The sequence below is a fragment of the Passer domesticus genome, chromosome 3 (genome assembly GCF_036417665.1).
Source record: "Passer domesticus isolate bPasDom1 chromosome 3, bPasDom1.hap1, whole genome shotgun sequence".
Taxonomy (NCBI): domain Eukaryota; kingdom Metazoa; phylum Chordata; class Aves; order Passeriformes; family Passeridae; genus Passer; species Passer domesticus.
The window spans coordinates 105,672,660-105,689,856 of record NC_087476.1 but is presented as its reverse complement, the minus strand read 5'-3'; the positions used below and the strand labels follow the sequence as shown (position 1 = coordinate 105,689,856).

The window sequence follows — 17,197 nt, the reverse complement described above, 5'->3', positions numbered from 1 at the left end:
TGTGCAGTAATTTATGCTATAATATGCCACTACACTGTACTAGTTATGACTGCTATACAATATACTGAAAAGTTTGATACAGATTTCAGAACTGAATTGTGCTCAGGGCTCAGAAAGCCTGTACATACAGGTTTAGTAACCTAAAGTCAGTCAGCAGGCAGAAAAAAATCCATGTGAAGAGCCCAAACAAAGTAAAAAACTTGATTATTACTTTGAACTGTTCTCCATGTATCAAGTGTTTAACAGTTTGATATAACAAAAAGGAGCCAAAAACAATTCTAGTACAAACCATACTAAATGGGATTAGAAAGACCTGTGCACATGACAAAAATCACTTAGTTATGCTATTAGACTGACAGAAGAAAATCCCCTCTCAAATTCCCAACTATTTTCTTTATCCTGGAGGGAAAAAAACCATTAAAATTAAAACAGAAAGTAATCAGTAATTGAAGCAACAAAGCAACTGAAAGCTGAGAGATCTAAGAAAGGTTAACACAGAACTGAAAGGAAAATGAAGTTCAGAATAAACTAAATCTGTCTCAAAGTTAATTTACCCAAATATTTGAAGCCAAAGAAGGTTGCTGAGACTGCAAAGATCAAGAGAAGCCCACAAGTCTTTCTTCAAAAACATTAACTCGCATTTATAAATACTAAAGACTGACGTCAATCTTTTTCAATGAATGAAAAACCAGTTGTCCACCTGTCATGTTAACTGCTGAATTTAGTAACCCTTTTGGACTGGAGAAGGTACGCGTTTCTTCCCCGTTCAGCCGAGCGCAAGCGTGCGGTCCCTCCTCACTTCATTACTCAGTACACCTAAATGCCACCTGCCACCCCAGCGCTGGCTGGAGCAGCCATCTACTGCAGCATCCATCTCTCCCCAATTCATCACCGTCAGCTTTCTTGCTGACACTCTTCAGAGCTGCCCGGCTGATGAATGGCTCTGTTATTCATCCTATGTTAATCCGGGGCTGACGCAAGGATACCTTGCTGAAGACACTTAACAGTATTAAAACTCAGCGCTACCAAGTGCCCCCAGTGTGCACTAAACCTCCCATTTGGAACCAACGTGATTCCTCATGAATAGTTATGAATAACATACAGTTACTAAATCAATAGGCACTAAGTTTATGTACCCCATCACCCAGAGACAAAGCTTCCACACACAGTCCCTTGCTTCCCTGGAAGCTACACCTCAATTATTAGAAGTCGGAAATGCTTTGATCCATACAGAATTTATCCTCAATTAACCCTACAATTAAGATGATATAGAGAAGTTTTCTCCCTCCTCCCCCTCAAAATGTCAGTATATATCTTAAATGCCACAGGTGTCTAAAAATTTTTTGACGTTTGTAACTTTAATAAGCTTTACTCAAAAAAGCAAGTTTTATACTTTTTCTCCCTTCTAAGATGGATCTGATCTTTAAGTTATGTTTTTTCTGGTAGTCTGAGGGGTTTTTTTAATAAAGGATTATGCTAGCCTTGTCAGAAAAATAGAATTTATCCACACAATGAACACAAAGCCACTGCAAGAAATTTCAAAATATGACTCTAATCTCTGTAAACATGTTATTACAACAGCCCAATATAATTCCCTTCTAAACACAATTACAGTCACTGATTTTATATCTGAGATACTAAAGTATCATTCTTCCTCTGACGACATTTTAATACACATATAATCAATCTTCCTGATAGAATCTTCATTAGAATTCATTTCTGATCCCTACCACATCATCTGTGCTCAGATTTTGCTCAAATTTGAGCACAAAGTTGACATAACTACATGGAAAGTGGGAAGAAAAGAACGTGCATAACAAGTTTTGCTTCAGCTTGATTCACAGGCAGTATCAGATTTCTATAAAAGCCTCAAGTGATTTAAAGCAGCAGTAATTCCCTCGTAAACTGACTGTATATAAGCCTCTCTGACTATACTTATCTTTATAGATGATAAGATACTTAAGCAATTAAAGAACTATCAACAACTTGTCTCTACCAATGTCTAACACACACCACGCTCTCACTGCACAGCCAGTCTTCACAGCAAAAACATCACACTTTAAACAAGACAGCTGTTACAGCATTTTAACCTTCAACTTTAACACACAAACCAACTGTTACGGGAACACACCTGACAACAGATTGTACACGTAGTATTTAGGCAAAGTTATTTTGTAAGTTTGGGTGCAGGTTGATGACTGCGACAACTTTCTGAGAAATTGTCCATGTTGCTTTTTGCTGGAGGGGGTGCTCCTTCAAAATGAGACAAGCTGAAACTAACAAAAAGCAGGATGATCAGCAACACTGTTCAAAAGCAAACAGCATCGGGTCAGAGTATTTTTTTCTTGTGTTTTCCTCCTCCTCCCTGTTACTGCTGAGAAATCTAACATATTCACAGCAAAGAGAAGTGGATCTGGCCTGCTCTGCATATAAAAATTGAAAATTGTGCATCAACTTTTAATATAATTATTTGCAGGTTATTAGATTATGCTGCACTGAGAATATTAACTGATTTGCTACTGCTTCAAAGTCTGATAAATAAATGGAATCATTATGCAACACAAGCTGAATGTTTTATTTTAGCTGCCATTTAAACTTATGAGCCAGAACATTAGAGTTGTATTAATACTTGTGCTAGTAGATCTATTGTTTATTTTTTAAAATTTCAGGCACTTGCCATCTCCTACCCATTACTGAAAAAAATATACTAGGAAAGGACATTGCGACCAGCTAATGACTATAGAGATTTCTGAATCAGTTTCTTAATCAGAATTAGAAAAAAAACCCACGAAGGTTCATTATTTCAACAGCTAAAGGATTTAAAGAATTCAGCAAAGTCTGACTTCCATCTAGTGTCAGCTAGTCTGCAAATAAGCACATCCTTAAAATTCTGAATGGACTAGATGCACAATCAGTTGACATCAATTAGGAGCTTCAGACTTTTAAGTAAATGTTTAAGCAAACGCACTTCCCTCCCCAAGGCGCTGCTCTACATCTTCGGTATCGAGCCACCTCCGCCACCGTGCCAGCACAGCTGCTCTGAGATCACACACGGGAGCCAGATCACAGCTCTGATCCATCTGGAAAGAAAGCCGGCACCACACAAAAACAAACTCAAAAAACCCCTGACCGGTACAGAACATCAGCTGACCTCTTAAGCCAGAAACTGATCTACCAGATAAGAGTATAAAATACTGTATTATCTTCCCCTGCCTCTGCTCTGACATCAGCGGCCACTCCGATGAATTACTCCCTAGATTACCCAGAAGTAACTTCCCAGCAAAGTAACAAGATTTTAATTGTTTGTCATGCCAAGGTGCTTTTACTTTCAAAATCAAAAAACGTCAACATTTGTAAGGTTATACATCACTGAAGTATCAACTGTTCCAACTATGAATACCCTCAGATTTCAGTGAGTTATCACATAAATTGCTTCATGGCTTATCCCTTCTAAAAAAGGGTATCCTGAGGACTTTCCCACATGGGCACTTCCTGGAGCACTGCATTTATAGCACACAGTATCAAAACCTTGCTCTGGTACAGCCTGTGCTGGAATCACAGAAAATCCCTCCAACTACAGAAAGGAGTAAAGTAAAAGTGAGTATTCATAACAAAAGTATTCAAGTGCAGCAGCAAACCAGTTAAAAATATTTTTAAAAGCAATTAAAAAATTTACTTCCAGGGTGCTACTCAACTATGCACCACCAAAAACATTAAAACATCAATAGCTACCTACTGCCATTTCCCTTCAAGAGAACGATTTTTTGCACTGAACTGAAAAGCAAAATTTACTATTTGACACCAAGTATAAAAAAAAAAATCAATTCTCAAATGAAAAGTAACTGAAAATGTATTTTCAATCTCTACTCACTATTTCAAACCACAAGAATAAAATAAATAAAAAACCCTTTTAGCATTACCACACTCATTCCAACCACTAACACTGCTAAAATAACTGCAGAGATCAAAAAAGCTGCAACTTCTAGTGCCAAACTCGGACAACAAAGGTTTAAGTAACACAACTCCACTCCAACTTGCATTGTCTTGCTGTTCTCAGACATGCAGCTAGTCTGCAAAACACTATTTCTAATGGAAGCAAGAATAACAAAGTGCAGGGGCAGTTCTGCTAACGAAGGCAGATATTATTTCTCTTTAGTGTTGTCACAGCTGTTTTGTTCATTCATGCATAAATTGTCTGAAAAAATTTAAGCTCTGCTATTAAAAAGCTAACTCCACTTCTATTAAACGTTTCCAAGAAAAACAACCAAAAGAAACACAAACCTGGACATTACTTTAACTGCATTGTACAGGGTTACACAGGATATTTTCTGAAGTCAAAAGTAAAAATCTAGTGTTGCCTTTCAGCAACCTCACTCTTTTTCTCAGCAAAGCAAAGGCATATAATTCAGACTATAAACACTACACCTATTATCTATTTCAGGATTCAAACAGTAATTTCAATGTCCCTCACAGACACAGATCCTCCTGCAAGGGAGACACAGATGAAGCTTGTGTGGTACTTCTACTGACCTAACCAACTGCATAGTGAGATTAAAAACACCAGCAGTTTTACTGTTCCTACTAGTTTTCTTAGCACTGGGTTATTAAATTTCAATGAAATGTTAAAACCAACAGAAGATTTTCAGAGTCTGCATTGTGACTAAAATCAATACAGGAAAATTCACACGGCCAGAATGAGAAGTTGTGAGTTATGTTTCAATAAAGACAAGGGTCAGTGAATGGGGGCATTTCATTAGTTAACAGCTTTCCTGGCAAGGCATTTCCCCCATCACCCCCCTCTCCCGCCCCACAACATTCCATACAAGCAGTCAAATACAAACCATCAGTTTCCATGGCAGACTCCTGCTGTACTTCAATCAGCCTGAGCTGTCAGGATGGTCTGGTAATTAACATTAACACAGGTCTATCCTGTCAGCCACAGAAATATACCAGCACCTAATAATACATCTAATTAATAGGATACCTGCATCAGTGTGCATTCTCAAAAACGGAGAACACTTTATGGTTACAGACAGTAATTCAACACAATTCAAATGTACTTGCTCTTCTAACAAAGTCTAACTTCTAAGACTTCCAGTCTAAGACTTCTAACAAAGTCTACACAATTCAAATCATTGTAAGCATCCCATTCCTGACCTGGCACTGTACAGGGCACTCAGAGGAAAGAAGTCTTAATCTAAGAATGACTGAAACAGACAACCTGGTCAAAAACATTGCTAACCCACGAAAGTGACCATCCATTTCACGTCTAGCCTTCTCTTCACACCCACAGCACTCATCAAGCATCAGCAACTCCTTTCTCTCTGTTGATGCATGTAAACTTCATTTTCACAATCAAGACAGAAATTCTAAGTGCTCTCTTAAAATCTATGGAGTTTTTCTCAGTTGGTGGTGGTTGGTTTAGGGTTTTTTTTCCCATTTTACTATAATACTAACTAATACATCTCCAGTTCTTCTCCTTGCGCATCACAAAAGCACTGCATGCCACTCCCTAACCTAATCCGCACTTGGTCAGTTGTTTCTGACCATAGCAAGGGATTTTTATACAATACCAGTTATTTTAGAAATGACTGTATTCCGTTTCAGAGGAGGAAAATGCTACTCAATTGCAACCTTAATGAACAAGTTGCTCTAAACAAAAACATTAAATTCAAACAGGCCTCTCCCAGTTCAACAAGTCAGCCACTCCTATACAGAACTAAGTCTAATGCAGTTGCTCTTATTTAAAAAAAATAAAGATATTTTAACAATTAATTATTACTCATTAATTATTAATGATTGGTAAGCAACAGGGAACAAACCACTTTCAAAGGATGAGCTTAAAATAATTGTTTTACCAACTTAAAACTTGTATCAGTTTAAAAATACCTTTTTTTAGTTACACGCCAGGTGACTACAATCCTATAAATGCTGCACATACAGCTCCAAAATAATGTAATTTAAAAAGAACTGAACTGTTGCCATTTTAAATATTTTTCCACAAGGCAAAAAAACCACCACACTGTTTCTTAAGTGCAACTGAGCTTTTGGTTTGGCGTTTTAAGAGGCTGTGCCAAGGTATTAAAGCCGCTCCCTCCCCCCAACAAAAAATAACCAAACACCCATTCCTCAAAATAGCTCTTACAAGGTTTCTGAATACAAGTTCTAGAAGCATTACAACATTCATAAATCAGAAAAACACCTCAGACCATTAAGTTTTAAGAGACAATTAAAGAACCAAATTCAAAAGAGTACTAATGATAAACTGCACGCACACAAACAATACTCAATGCTCTTGAGGCACGCTGCCTTGACAATTTTAACATTAATACACCAAGTTTAAAAATTAGTCTGAGACTCTCTGGGCAAACACCTTTTGTAAGGCCTTTATCCCAAAGAATATTCACTCCTGAATATTTCATTAAGAAGCATATTTTTAATGAATTAATGGGGGTCCATTGCAAGATCTGATACAACTGAAAAAACCAACATGCTAATGTGGCCAGTGCCCCTCCATCAAATCTGACAAGTCAGCAAAACCCCAGCTAAGCACAGGCTACATTTACATAATCACAAACAATAAGGTCATGTACAAAAGTAACTAGATAACTTTCCAGGGAGAACTCATTTACAACACCAGAACCGTTCTTCAGATCTACTTCACGCAGACGTTTTGCTTAACACAACCAGACTGAGGCAAACACTGCACTCTTGGGCACTAAGCTCCCCAAGTTCACATGCACTTTTCTCACTGAGAAAACTAAACAGAGAGAGTAACATTCACCTAAAATTTATCCTCACATTGCCTACTTGGATGTTTTTACACTCACTTTGTTAAACTTGGCAGACAAAAAGTAGCAGCCTATTTGACACAATCTTAGATTTATCTCCAATAGCCAGATGCATGGTTAAGTTTACATGTAAAGGTAGACACACTTTTAAGTCACCTTCAACACTGTTTTGAAGGAAAGACCTAAGTTTTTCAGGGACAGGTTACTGAGGAAAAATGAATTCTTGATAAAGTCCTCTTCAACCTCTTTTTGAAAACAGTTCAGACCACAGGTCTGAGCCGCATACATTCCGATCAGGTGCAAGAGTCTGTGCACTTACAGGTTCAAGAAAACAAAATTTACAAATTAGGCTACTCAGATTCCAGTTAATAGTTCAGGCACATTTGTTCATAGTCTGATGAAAGCATACAACTGAAGTACCTCATTAATTTCAATCTGTCAACATGCTACTGAGGAGTTTGAAATGTCCAATTTAGTTTTTAAAAACAGTGCAAGAAAACAGGTACAGCTCTATTCACTGTCCACAAAGGGGAGCATTAAAATATATAAGTTGTCAGAAAACCAAAAAATATCCAGGTTAACATCATGAAAGTTAGTATCTCAAAAGCTTAAGCAAAAAAAAAAAAAAAATCAGGTCACATTTGATGGTGCAAACAATTACAGGAAATACAGCCTATTCCACATTCAGGAAAAGCCCTCTCTTCCCACAGGTTTGCACCAGTCTGATAAAAACAATTCAGCTTCCTAGTTATTATGATGTGCTCTTTAAACATCCTTGTTAATCCACAGAAGACTTATTTACACATAAAAAGTTAAAAGCACACATATGGAAAAATAACTGTAACCTAAACAAAACTGTAACTTTCACATTTTATGAAAGCAGTTCTTAAAAAAAAAGTTTCCTCAATACACTTCTTACATTTAAGCTGATCTTCAAAAACAAAATGCTGCATGACAAAGATCATCTACCAGGTTAAGCACTAAAATTTTCTGAGATCAAGAAGTAGCATAGAGTTCAGAAAGGAGAACATGCTTTGGATAATACACGCAGCATAGAAATGGACCCCAAAAAAGCACATGTACATTCTGTACCCGAACCAGATTAGATGTACTGTTCACCTAAACTCACAGGTCTCTATCTCTTGCTGCATACAATTACAAGAAGTAACCACAGCAGAAGCCCATTCGAGTTCTGTTTTTAAATACTGGCATGTAACAATAAATAAGTAATAATAAAAAAACTACCCTAGCATTCCAGTAGGGAAGGCAATCCCACCTTTTATTTGTTTGAATTCTTAGGGTTATGACTTTATTTCTTCATTTTGATCAGCACACAAAATAAAAGACAATGGCTGATCCTAATATTATTCTTTTCAAGCATAAACAAAGCCTTCAGGAAAATGGTTGTATTATAACTAAAAAAAAACTAAAAACAAACACCTACCTAAAGCACACAACAACGAACTAGAAGAAGCGAATCAAATGACAGGGTGGAGGGGTCAAAGAGGGAATGTGAACCCTATAGCTTTATTTTTGTATTATATATACGTACATATACACGCACTTGCCCCAAATACCTGGTATTCTCAAGGGTGCCAGGAAACAACTGATGAAACCTTGAAATAATACACTTTTCAGTAAGCACATTAAATCCTGCAGACTTTTCCAGCAAACCTGTAGTTCACTATCACTAAACCCTTCTGCTGGAGGATGTCAGCGGAGCATACAGCTCAAGGTATTTAACACAGCCCCCACTGGTAACCAGGATAGGTGTTTCACAGGGATACAGTCACTTCAACTTCTCAACTGTTCACTGCCTGTTCCACCTATGGAATACTGCCTGTAGGCACACAACACGTGGAGGTCCATGCAAATACAGATACCTGCACAAATCCACCAGTATTTTGTCATTCTTTGGCGTCTTCTGCCAGGTTTGATAATTTTACTGCCCGAGTCAATAGTGGTGCTCGCGGACTCACGCCTCGGAAAAAAAAATAACTGGCGCCCCTTAGTGTTCAATTTCTGAAGTCTTGAAGCAATTTACTAGATTTGCATGAAACTTTTTTTTCAACATTCCAAAAAGTTTTCTGCCTCCACAATACTTCCACCCATTTGCCAACGTAAACAGGAAAAGCAGAAAAGCTTAAAGGGATAGCGGGCTTCTTCCAGAGACCATTTAGGAACACAGATTATATTTTATTTGCTTTTCTTTTGAAGAAGAGAGCAAAGAATAGTTCCAACACAGTCCTTAAACTTTTGTCAGCAAGTCACAAGAGAGCCCTCGCTTTGGAACTCCAATACTTTGCAAACAGACTTCCAGTTTTCAGTATTTCAAAATATACTACAAGATATAAGTATTTTGGGAATTCCTTTTTCAGTGTCCTTTTTGCATCGGGTAATGTTTTTCTTCCTTTTGTTCTCTGAAAATAAAAAAACAGCTTCAGGCCTCCTCTGGCCAAATACATAAAGTTGAAGACATTTAAGAATTTAAAAATCCGTTATCAAACCTCTGGAAGGCTCATTTGTGCTATAATGAAGTCTTCTCAATCAAGTTTCTTCTTGATGTTTATTGTAAATCTAACTACTCTGAAGAGGTGTTCACTGTGATGACCAAGAACATAAGTTCTAAAATAGTTTTGCTCTTCATATCCACATTTGTGCCAATATAAATTCAAACTCCTCCAAGTATCTTGAAAATAAACATAGGCTCTCCCATTATAATGCTTCCCACAATCCATATTTCAGTATTCTTCACCGTTTGTTTGGGTTTCTTTAAATTCCTCTATCGTTTATTTCAGAAGGTAGCATTTTCTCGACATGCTATTTTTGTGTCGTACTACAGTCGCTATCTCATTTTTACAGTCTTGGCAGAGGGCGGGGAGTTGTTCTACCAAATATAACCAGTTCTTTCATCTTCCGAGGTCAACAACTTCCCAAACTTCTTTTAGCGAAGAGGAAGACATCCGCAAACAAGAACCCTGACTCAAAATCTCGAAAATCAGTACTTCATACTAAGAATCCCAACAAGCTGAAACTGTATAAATTATTTATGGTCACATCATATTCTACAAAGCTATCAAATACAATTAAACAAACAGGTCCAAGTCTCCATAAAGCCTAACTTTAAAGTCATAGCAAAGGAAATGCCTTCGACAAGAAAAACAAATCTGTGAACCCGAGTACAAGGCGAATTTAAAATACTAAGAACAAGTGTTTCTCCTAATTTTTCATACACAGTGGGTCTCTTACTGTAGTGGGAAAACGTTATGGGACACAGGAAGCTCCCAGTTCGTACTTTTCTTGTTAATTTCCAAACCGTGATTATTTATTTGTGAAATCCTAACCCTAAACAAAGTTATTAGGGAAAAAAATGGGGGCATAGGGGGGGCCTCGCTCCGTGCCAGGACCGGGTGCGAGGCTGGGGTGGACGTTTGGCAGGAGCAGACCAGGCAATTTCGTAATCTTTTCTGTTTCTCCCCCTTCACTAAAGTCACACGTAGGAGTCTTTCAAGTTCAGTTTCTTTAAAAGGTAAGGACAGCTTGAGAGAAGAATTTGCTCGCTTCCCTTGCGATATAGGAAAATCGTAATTAGTTTGCGGCCAGTTCGGGGTGGGGTAGATCTGGAGCCGAAGAAAGAGCTCAGCCCCCCTCCGCCTTAGTCATTCAAGTCCAAGCGGCTTCCAGAACAGCCAAATCTCGAAACCAAACACCCCCCGCCCCCCCGGCGGGGGCCCTGGGGCCGGGCGGCGGAGCGCTCCGAGGGCGCCGGCAGGACCCCAGTGTCCCCCGCCGCCGCGGGAGGGAGGGATGGAGGGAGGGGAGCGCCAGCCGCCAGCCAGCCTTTCCCCTCCTCCCTGCCTTCCCCCAGAGCGCATTCCTGAGCTCCTCTCCTCGCTCCCTCCCCTCCGTGCTGTAGTTACCCTTCCCCCGGTTTAAGGAGATAGTGCGGAAAAGGGTAAAAATACAAAAAAAAAAAAAAAAGGAAAAAAAAAAAAAGGGGGAAAACCCTCCTGGGGGATCGGGGACCCGCGCGGCCGGGGCTGCCTCTCCCCTCCCACTCGCTCCCCGAGTCTCCCGGCACCGCGCGGCGGCGGCCAGGGCGGGGAGAGCCCGCACTTCCCCTTTGTTTTCGGCTCCCCAGCCGGGGCCGGGAGCGTGCGGGGAGCAGCGGGGAGAGCGGAACAGGCCCCGGGCCGTCCCCGCCGCCCGGCCGGGCCGGGGCGGGGGGCCGAGCGGGATCCCCGGGCCGGGGGAGGCAGGGCAGGGCAGCGGGGCGGGGGCGGCCGGGTGAGCGCTTTTACCTTCGTCCAGCAGCCTCTCGAGGTGGTTGAAGATCCCGCAGAAGTTGGGGAGGCTGCTCATCAGCTTCTTGTCGTTCATCAGCTGCATCAGGTAATCGGGGCTCGGCTTCGGCTTCTCCTTGGTTTCCATTTCCCCAACCATATTCCAAGCCCGCGCAGAGACGGCGAGCGCCCGCAGCAGCTCTGCCGAGCAACGCGACCGCGGCACGGGGCGCCCGGCTGGATCCGGGCGGGCAGGGAGGCGGTGGGGGAGGGGAGGGGGCGGGGAGGGGAGCTTCCCCGAGGAAGGAGGAGAAGGAGGAGGATTCAAATCCGGAGACAAACGCAGACCCGCCGCTGAGTCCCAGGGACCGAGGAAAAAAAAAAAAAAAAAGAAAAAAAAAAAGAGGAAACTCGGTAGAAACCCCCGTGCGGGCTGCGCCCTCCTCTCCGGGCACAAGGACCCGCTGCCGCCTCTCGGTGCTGCCGCCGCCGCTTCCCTGCTCCGTGCGCCCTCGGCCGGCGCAGTCCTCGGTGTGTCCCTCCTCCTCCTCCTCCTCCCGCGCACACACACGCCGAGCCCGGTTCTCCTCTCGGCGCTGCCCCCTGTCTCCGCGGCGGGGGAGGGAGGGAGGGGACGCGCGGGGCGGGCGGGCGCTGCTGGCGCGGCTGCCGCTTCCGAGGAGCCGCCGCCGGTGTCTCCCCGCTGTTGCCGCCGCTGCTGCTGTTGTTGCCGCCGCGCTGCGCCTGGCGTGTGTCCTCCTCCTCCTCCTCTCCGCCTCCCGCCCGCCCGCCCTCCCGCCGCCGCTGCTGCTGCCGCCGCCGCCGCCGCCTGTGGCTGCTGAGTCTCAGCCCCGCCGCCGCCTCCTCACTTCTCCTCAGTTCGCTCCGGAGTTCGCTTCAGTTCAGGCTGCGCTGGCAGCAGCGGCGGCGGCGGCAGGAGGGGAGGGGGCAGGGCCCGCGGGGGTGGGACACGCCGGGGGCGGGACCAGGGGCGGGGCGGCCGCTGCCCGGCGGCGGCGGCAGCGCCGCTTGGCGGAGCCACAGCTGTCCCTCCCTCCCTGCTTCCCTCCCTTCCGCTCCGGGGGCCCGGGGCGGCGGCGGGGGGACGGCGGGCTTCCCGTGCGGCTCCCGCCCGGCCCCGCCGCGCGGAAACGCGCGCGCGCGCACGGAACTCTCCCAAACAAAGTCGCGTCGCGGCACCTCCGGGGCGGGGACGCGTCACGTGCGCTCCCCCCACCCCTCCCGGCGGGGGCGGGGAGAGCCGCGCCGGGGCGCGCGCGCTCCCGCCGCTCCGCGCGGCCCCGGTGTCGCGTGGCGGCGGCGGGGGGGGGGCAGGTGTGCGCGGGGGCGGCGGCCGCGCTTGCGCGCGCGGGCGGTGGGCGGCGCGAGGAGCGATTCCCGGTCGGTCCCGGGGCCGCGCGGGGAGCGGGGAAGCCGCCAGAGTGCCCCGGCAGCCACCCACCGGCTCCGCGGGGCGGGGAGGGGCGAGCCGGGAGAAGCGGGGCTGCCGGGAGCCGCTCTCCGCGGCTGCGGGGTCACGGGAGCGCCGGGTGGCCGCGGGCGGGGCGCGGAGGGGGTCGGGGTCCGTCCGCTAACGCGGGCGGGCACGGCCCGAGTTGAGCGCGCCGCGCCTGTCCCGGCCGGCAGCCCGGGCCGCTGAGCTCCTTGGGGCCGAGCCTCCGGCAGGGCTGCGGCTCGCCCGTGTCGCTCGTAGGGCAGCGCCGCGATCGGCACCGGCCGTGGCTCGTGTGACGGGCTTGGATGGGAGACGTGACGGGAGCAGCGGTGTCCGGCAGCCAGAACCAAAATTACCGTGCTCCATCCACTGTAGCCGCAGAGGCAAAGAAAGCAGCGCGACGCGGTTGCTTGTACGTATTCCTCCTTCCCCACGCAGCTACTCGGTGCTCTTACTTGGTGTTCAGCACTTAGGAGGCTGTCAGGAAGCTTTGAGGCAGTTCGCGGTAGCTTGGCAGAGCTTTTGTAACAAAGCTGGATAAAAATCGCTGCATTCTGCAAGTAGCTCGCTGAAAGCAGTCATATTTCATAGGTCTAGGTGTAAAGTCTAGCTGTTGCTTGAAATCTGTAAAAAATTCAGATGCATTTCAATACATACTTCACAATATTTGAAGATACTTTCAATGTTAGGTTAATGGCAATGAACAATGCTTCCTAAACTAAAAAGAAACAGACACACGTCATCTTGACAGGTGTACAATGTCATTGGGTATTGTCAAGCAGTGTTAACTCTGCTTTTCCTGAAAGACGTGCATTGACAAAAATATAGAGAATGGATAGTTCTCATAACAGTAAGAATGCCTTGGATTATTGCATTATGTCCAGTGTTCATTGTATATTCCCCCTTTAAACAGGCAGACAGACCTCATTATTTGGACACTGGAGTTTTTATGTCATTTCAGGGTTTTGTTTACATTAGTAGAAATTAATGGCTTATGTAAGGTAAGTCAATCTTCCTGCTTCCATCCTTAAAAAATTGTATATTCACTAAGAAAATAATGTCTTTGTTATCAAAGAATAGCAGTGTTACAAACCATTATTTTAAATATAGATTCTTAGTTCATCAGTAGCTTGCCCACAACACACCGCAGTGTGCTTATGGATGACAAAACAATGCAGTTTCTCTTTAGTAACATGATCTTGTTTGCTCTGTTCTAACCTTGTCTTAAGATCATGACAAGCTAAAATACAACTTTACATGCTTAACAAAATTGCTATTGTTTTGTTTCTTGTAGACCAGTCTGGACAAGGATGCATTTTTGTAGCCCTTTGCTACCAGCCCTTAGCTGGTGAGTGAAGGCTCTTTTTAACCCCGAGAAACCATGCTGTCGAATCCTTCCATTTGATTAAGGGCATCTGCTGAACAGCAAGCTTTCCTCTTAAAATTAGATGAACGTACGTGATGTTAGAATAATTGTTCTGGACTGATGATTCTCACAGTAAAAATAGCATATGGAGATTTTCAGCAGATTTGGTGCAGCTGTTCCCATACCACTTCATTATTGCTTCTTGCACGTAGAGAGTTTCCAGTGCTCAATTGTAAGCAGACAATACAAGGTAAGAAATACCAGCACAAGTTGTTGTGCAGTAACACCAGTAATCTACTAATGGGAACAATATAGTTTGCTCTAATATATTTTGTTCTCATTTAGTGAAAACTGAGATGGTGCACATCAACCCTTGTAGAATCACTCATGCCAGGGCAATGCAAAATTCAAGCTCTGCTTTGCTCGGTTGTTACGCTGAATTATTTTCTCAGCCAGAACAGTACAGAAATTGAGGCAAAGCTATGTGGTGAAGCTGCCCGTTTAATTAGGCATAAATGACAGGAAGAGTTCTCATCCTTGATTTTTTCCATAGATGCTTCAAAACTCTGAATTTAAGTCTTTAGGAAAAAGCCCTTGGAAAAGCATAATGTTTTAATAAAATGCAAAAAGCTCATAATTGGTTTCAGATAGGCAAATCAACATGGTGTCTTTCTTTAGCAAGTACACAGCAAAAACCAAAAACACTACCTGAAAACCCCTATCAGCATACTTTACGTTTTTCTCTCTCCCTTTCCCTTCCCACACTCCCACATTGTATTAAAGGGTGTTTTAAGAATTCCTGGGAGAATAAAGTTGAATTAATTGAGGTTAAAGAGCTGTGAGAAGGCATAGTTCCCATCAAGACTGGCATGACTGCAGCCTGATCTATTAAGGCAGTAGAAATGCTTTTGCACTCTCTTAATTTTACAGCTTTCCCATGGGGAAGGAAGGCTGGGGGGAGGACATGGTACAGGCCTGGGTAAACAGGTTCTGTGATATGGGGGAGAGGTGTGGTGTTGATATCAGGGAAGGGGAGGGGGCAGGGAGGTAGAGTTTGCTTAGTCTGTTCAAAGATAACCAGGTCTTGTGGTCTTGTAAGGTTCTTTTGGTAACTACCCAGTGTCTCAGCATCTATCTAGACACAAGCAGAAGTTCCTATCTTCAGCTGTGTTTTCATCTAGGTAGCCCTTCTTGTATCATGTAACCTGTAGTACTCTCCAAGTTTCTCTTTTAAGGCGAAGTTTTATTGCATTAATCTAATCTCAAAGTTAGAAGAATTATGATAATGCCAGCAGCAGCCTCTGTGTATTACAGTAAAGGCCTGCAATGATCATAAAAAGCAAATTCAATTACTGCTATAATGTTCATAGCTGATAACACCTTTGGAAATAGAGGCAAAGGCTAATGACTACTGGGAAGCACGCTCTTCCAAAAGTGTTGGCTATTACTTTCAGTGTCTCTGTTGGCCGAATCATAGGCATAGGCTGTTGGATGTCATCAGCCTTCTGTGATGCTGTCTGTAACAGGAAGGTATTTATATGCTGTACTAGTCTTCTTTAGGGAAAGAAGCAATTCTTCACTCACCCATTACAGCCACTTGAAAAAAATACATTGTGTGTGTGATTCAGTATAGAATCATTCATGGTGTACAAAGAGTAGAGCTACTGTAATCAAACGTGCCCAAAAACAGATGAGCATCTGAAATACATTGATCTCTGCAGAGTGATGAATTCCTTAACAGAGTAAGGTCTACAGCCAAACTAAAAATCTCAAGGACCAGTTACATGAAAAGTCCTGTGCTGTGTTTGACAACAAAAACATATTTCCCTTGACAGTAAAGCAAACTGACAGGTAACTTTACAAGCAGAAGCTGTAGTAGTGTGTCATTCAAAGAAGTAAGCAGATGATGTGTTCAAAAGGGACATGTCTGAGTATTCTGTGTAATCCTGGAAGAGATGATGCCTGTATTTGTCCAGTAGGGTTGTTATGTGATTGCTGAAGAGCTGAAAGATGAAGACTTTAAGCACACCTTAGTCTGGAAAGATTCAGATTTGTATCTCTTATACTTTAAAAGCTACTTCGAGCTGTACAACAACTGTGAAGAAGGGTGTAGTAAGCCACAATATCAACTCCTGGTAGAACTGGCTCTTCCTCAGGCTGGAATAAAGGAGCCAGAAGAGATACCTTTGTGATTCATCCACTTACACAAGAGTAGGAAGAGCTACATTCTCGTTGTTCCTATGTCTGTGTATTAATTATGCAGTCATTAAGCTGGGGAGAAAAGACAATGCTAAGTGAAAATAAAGTTTTTTTCCACTTTTGGCCTAAATCTTGTACCCAACAGCTTTCTTGATAAAGGTGCGTATTTCATATACCTTAAGTCACTGTTACAGGACATTGTTACACGGATAGGAAGGAAGGGACTAAATTCTTCTTGATAAAATAATAAGCATTTTGTGTAACTCTCAATAGTTAGGGAGGGCAGGGGTACCTCTGTGTTGGGCTTCACATTATCTACCTGCCTATCTAGAGTTAAGCATGGAAAATATGTAAATTGATATATACTAGAGTGTATTACAGCTGTGTTCAAGACTATCAAGGTATAGAATTATCACCTAGGGGATTGCACTTTTGAGTAAATTCCATGGGTTTGCAATGGCTGTACATGCAGTTTCTTTAAGTGCCAGGCAGACATTTTTTCTAGAAAAGATAGCCTTTTAGCAAGAAGAGGTGTGTCTGTTAGAGAGGGTGGTGCTTCTGCTGTGCTCTTGAGAAATTTCTGTACATTAAAAACAAAGTTTAGATGGATTTCATTTCTCACTGTCCACTAGGAGATGAAAATGAGGTTTCAGGTATGTCAGTATTACAGCATTGTTGAGAAAGGCAGAAAATGGTTAGAAGGAGGAAAGGAAAAGCAATCTGACGAGGCATAGAAAAGAAAAAAATGCTAGAGTTAGAGAAAAAACTAAATTGAGGTACTGCATTATTAACATAAAATGTATCCACTTTATCATCTTCATAACATCATTTAAAATTAAAAGGCAGGGGCAACACTATTTACAGAACATATTTGAATCCTGTATTTTTAAGGTATGTTTTGCCTCTAAGCTCATGATATTCCTACACCTTATAATTTATAAACACTGGCATTGTTTTAGTGCATTTTACAGGTGGATTATCAGTAATTGATAGCTCTTGTAGGTCAATAAAAGAAGCCAACTAATTCCTTGGAACACACCATGCAGTGTTTTCCCAGTGTTTCTAGCCCCATGGCTTCAGTTAGTGTGCTAGGTTATGACAC

At 43.2% G+C, this 17,197-nt stretch overlaps 1 protein-coding gene across 7 annotated transcripts in view; it reads right to left on the bottom strand.

Moving 5' to 3' along the window:
* Positions 1-11,935, bottom strand: part of QKI (QKI, KH domain containing RNA binding) — a 146,205-nt gene extending 134,270 nt beyond the window's left edge. For 6 of the 7 annotated variants that reach the window (XM_064414877.1, XM_064414879.1, XM_064414880.1 and 3 more), the window contains exon 1: positions 11,093-11,935. In XM_064414877.1, coding sequence (XP_064270947.1) covers positions 11,093-11,234 — 142 coding nt within the window. In that variant the 5' untranslated portion in view covers positions 11,235-11,935. Of the gene's footprint in view, positions 1-8,674; positions 9,825-11,092 lie in introns of those variants that run through there. The other variant, XM_064414883.1, reaches the window with a different exon arrangement.
* Positions 11,936-17,197: the final 5,262 nt, after the last annotated feature.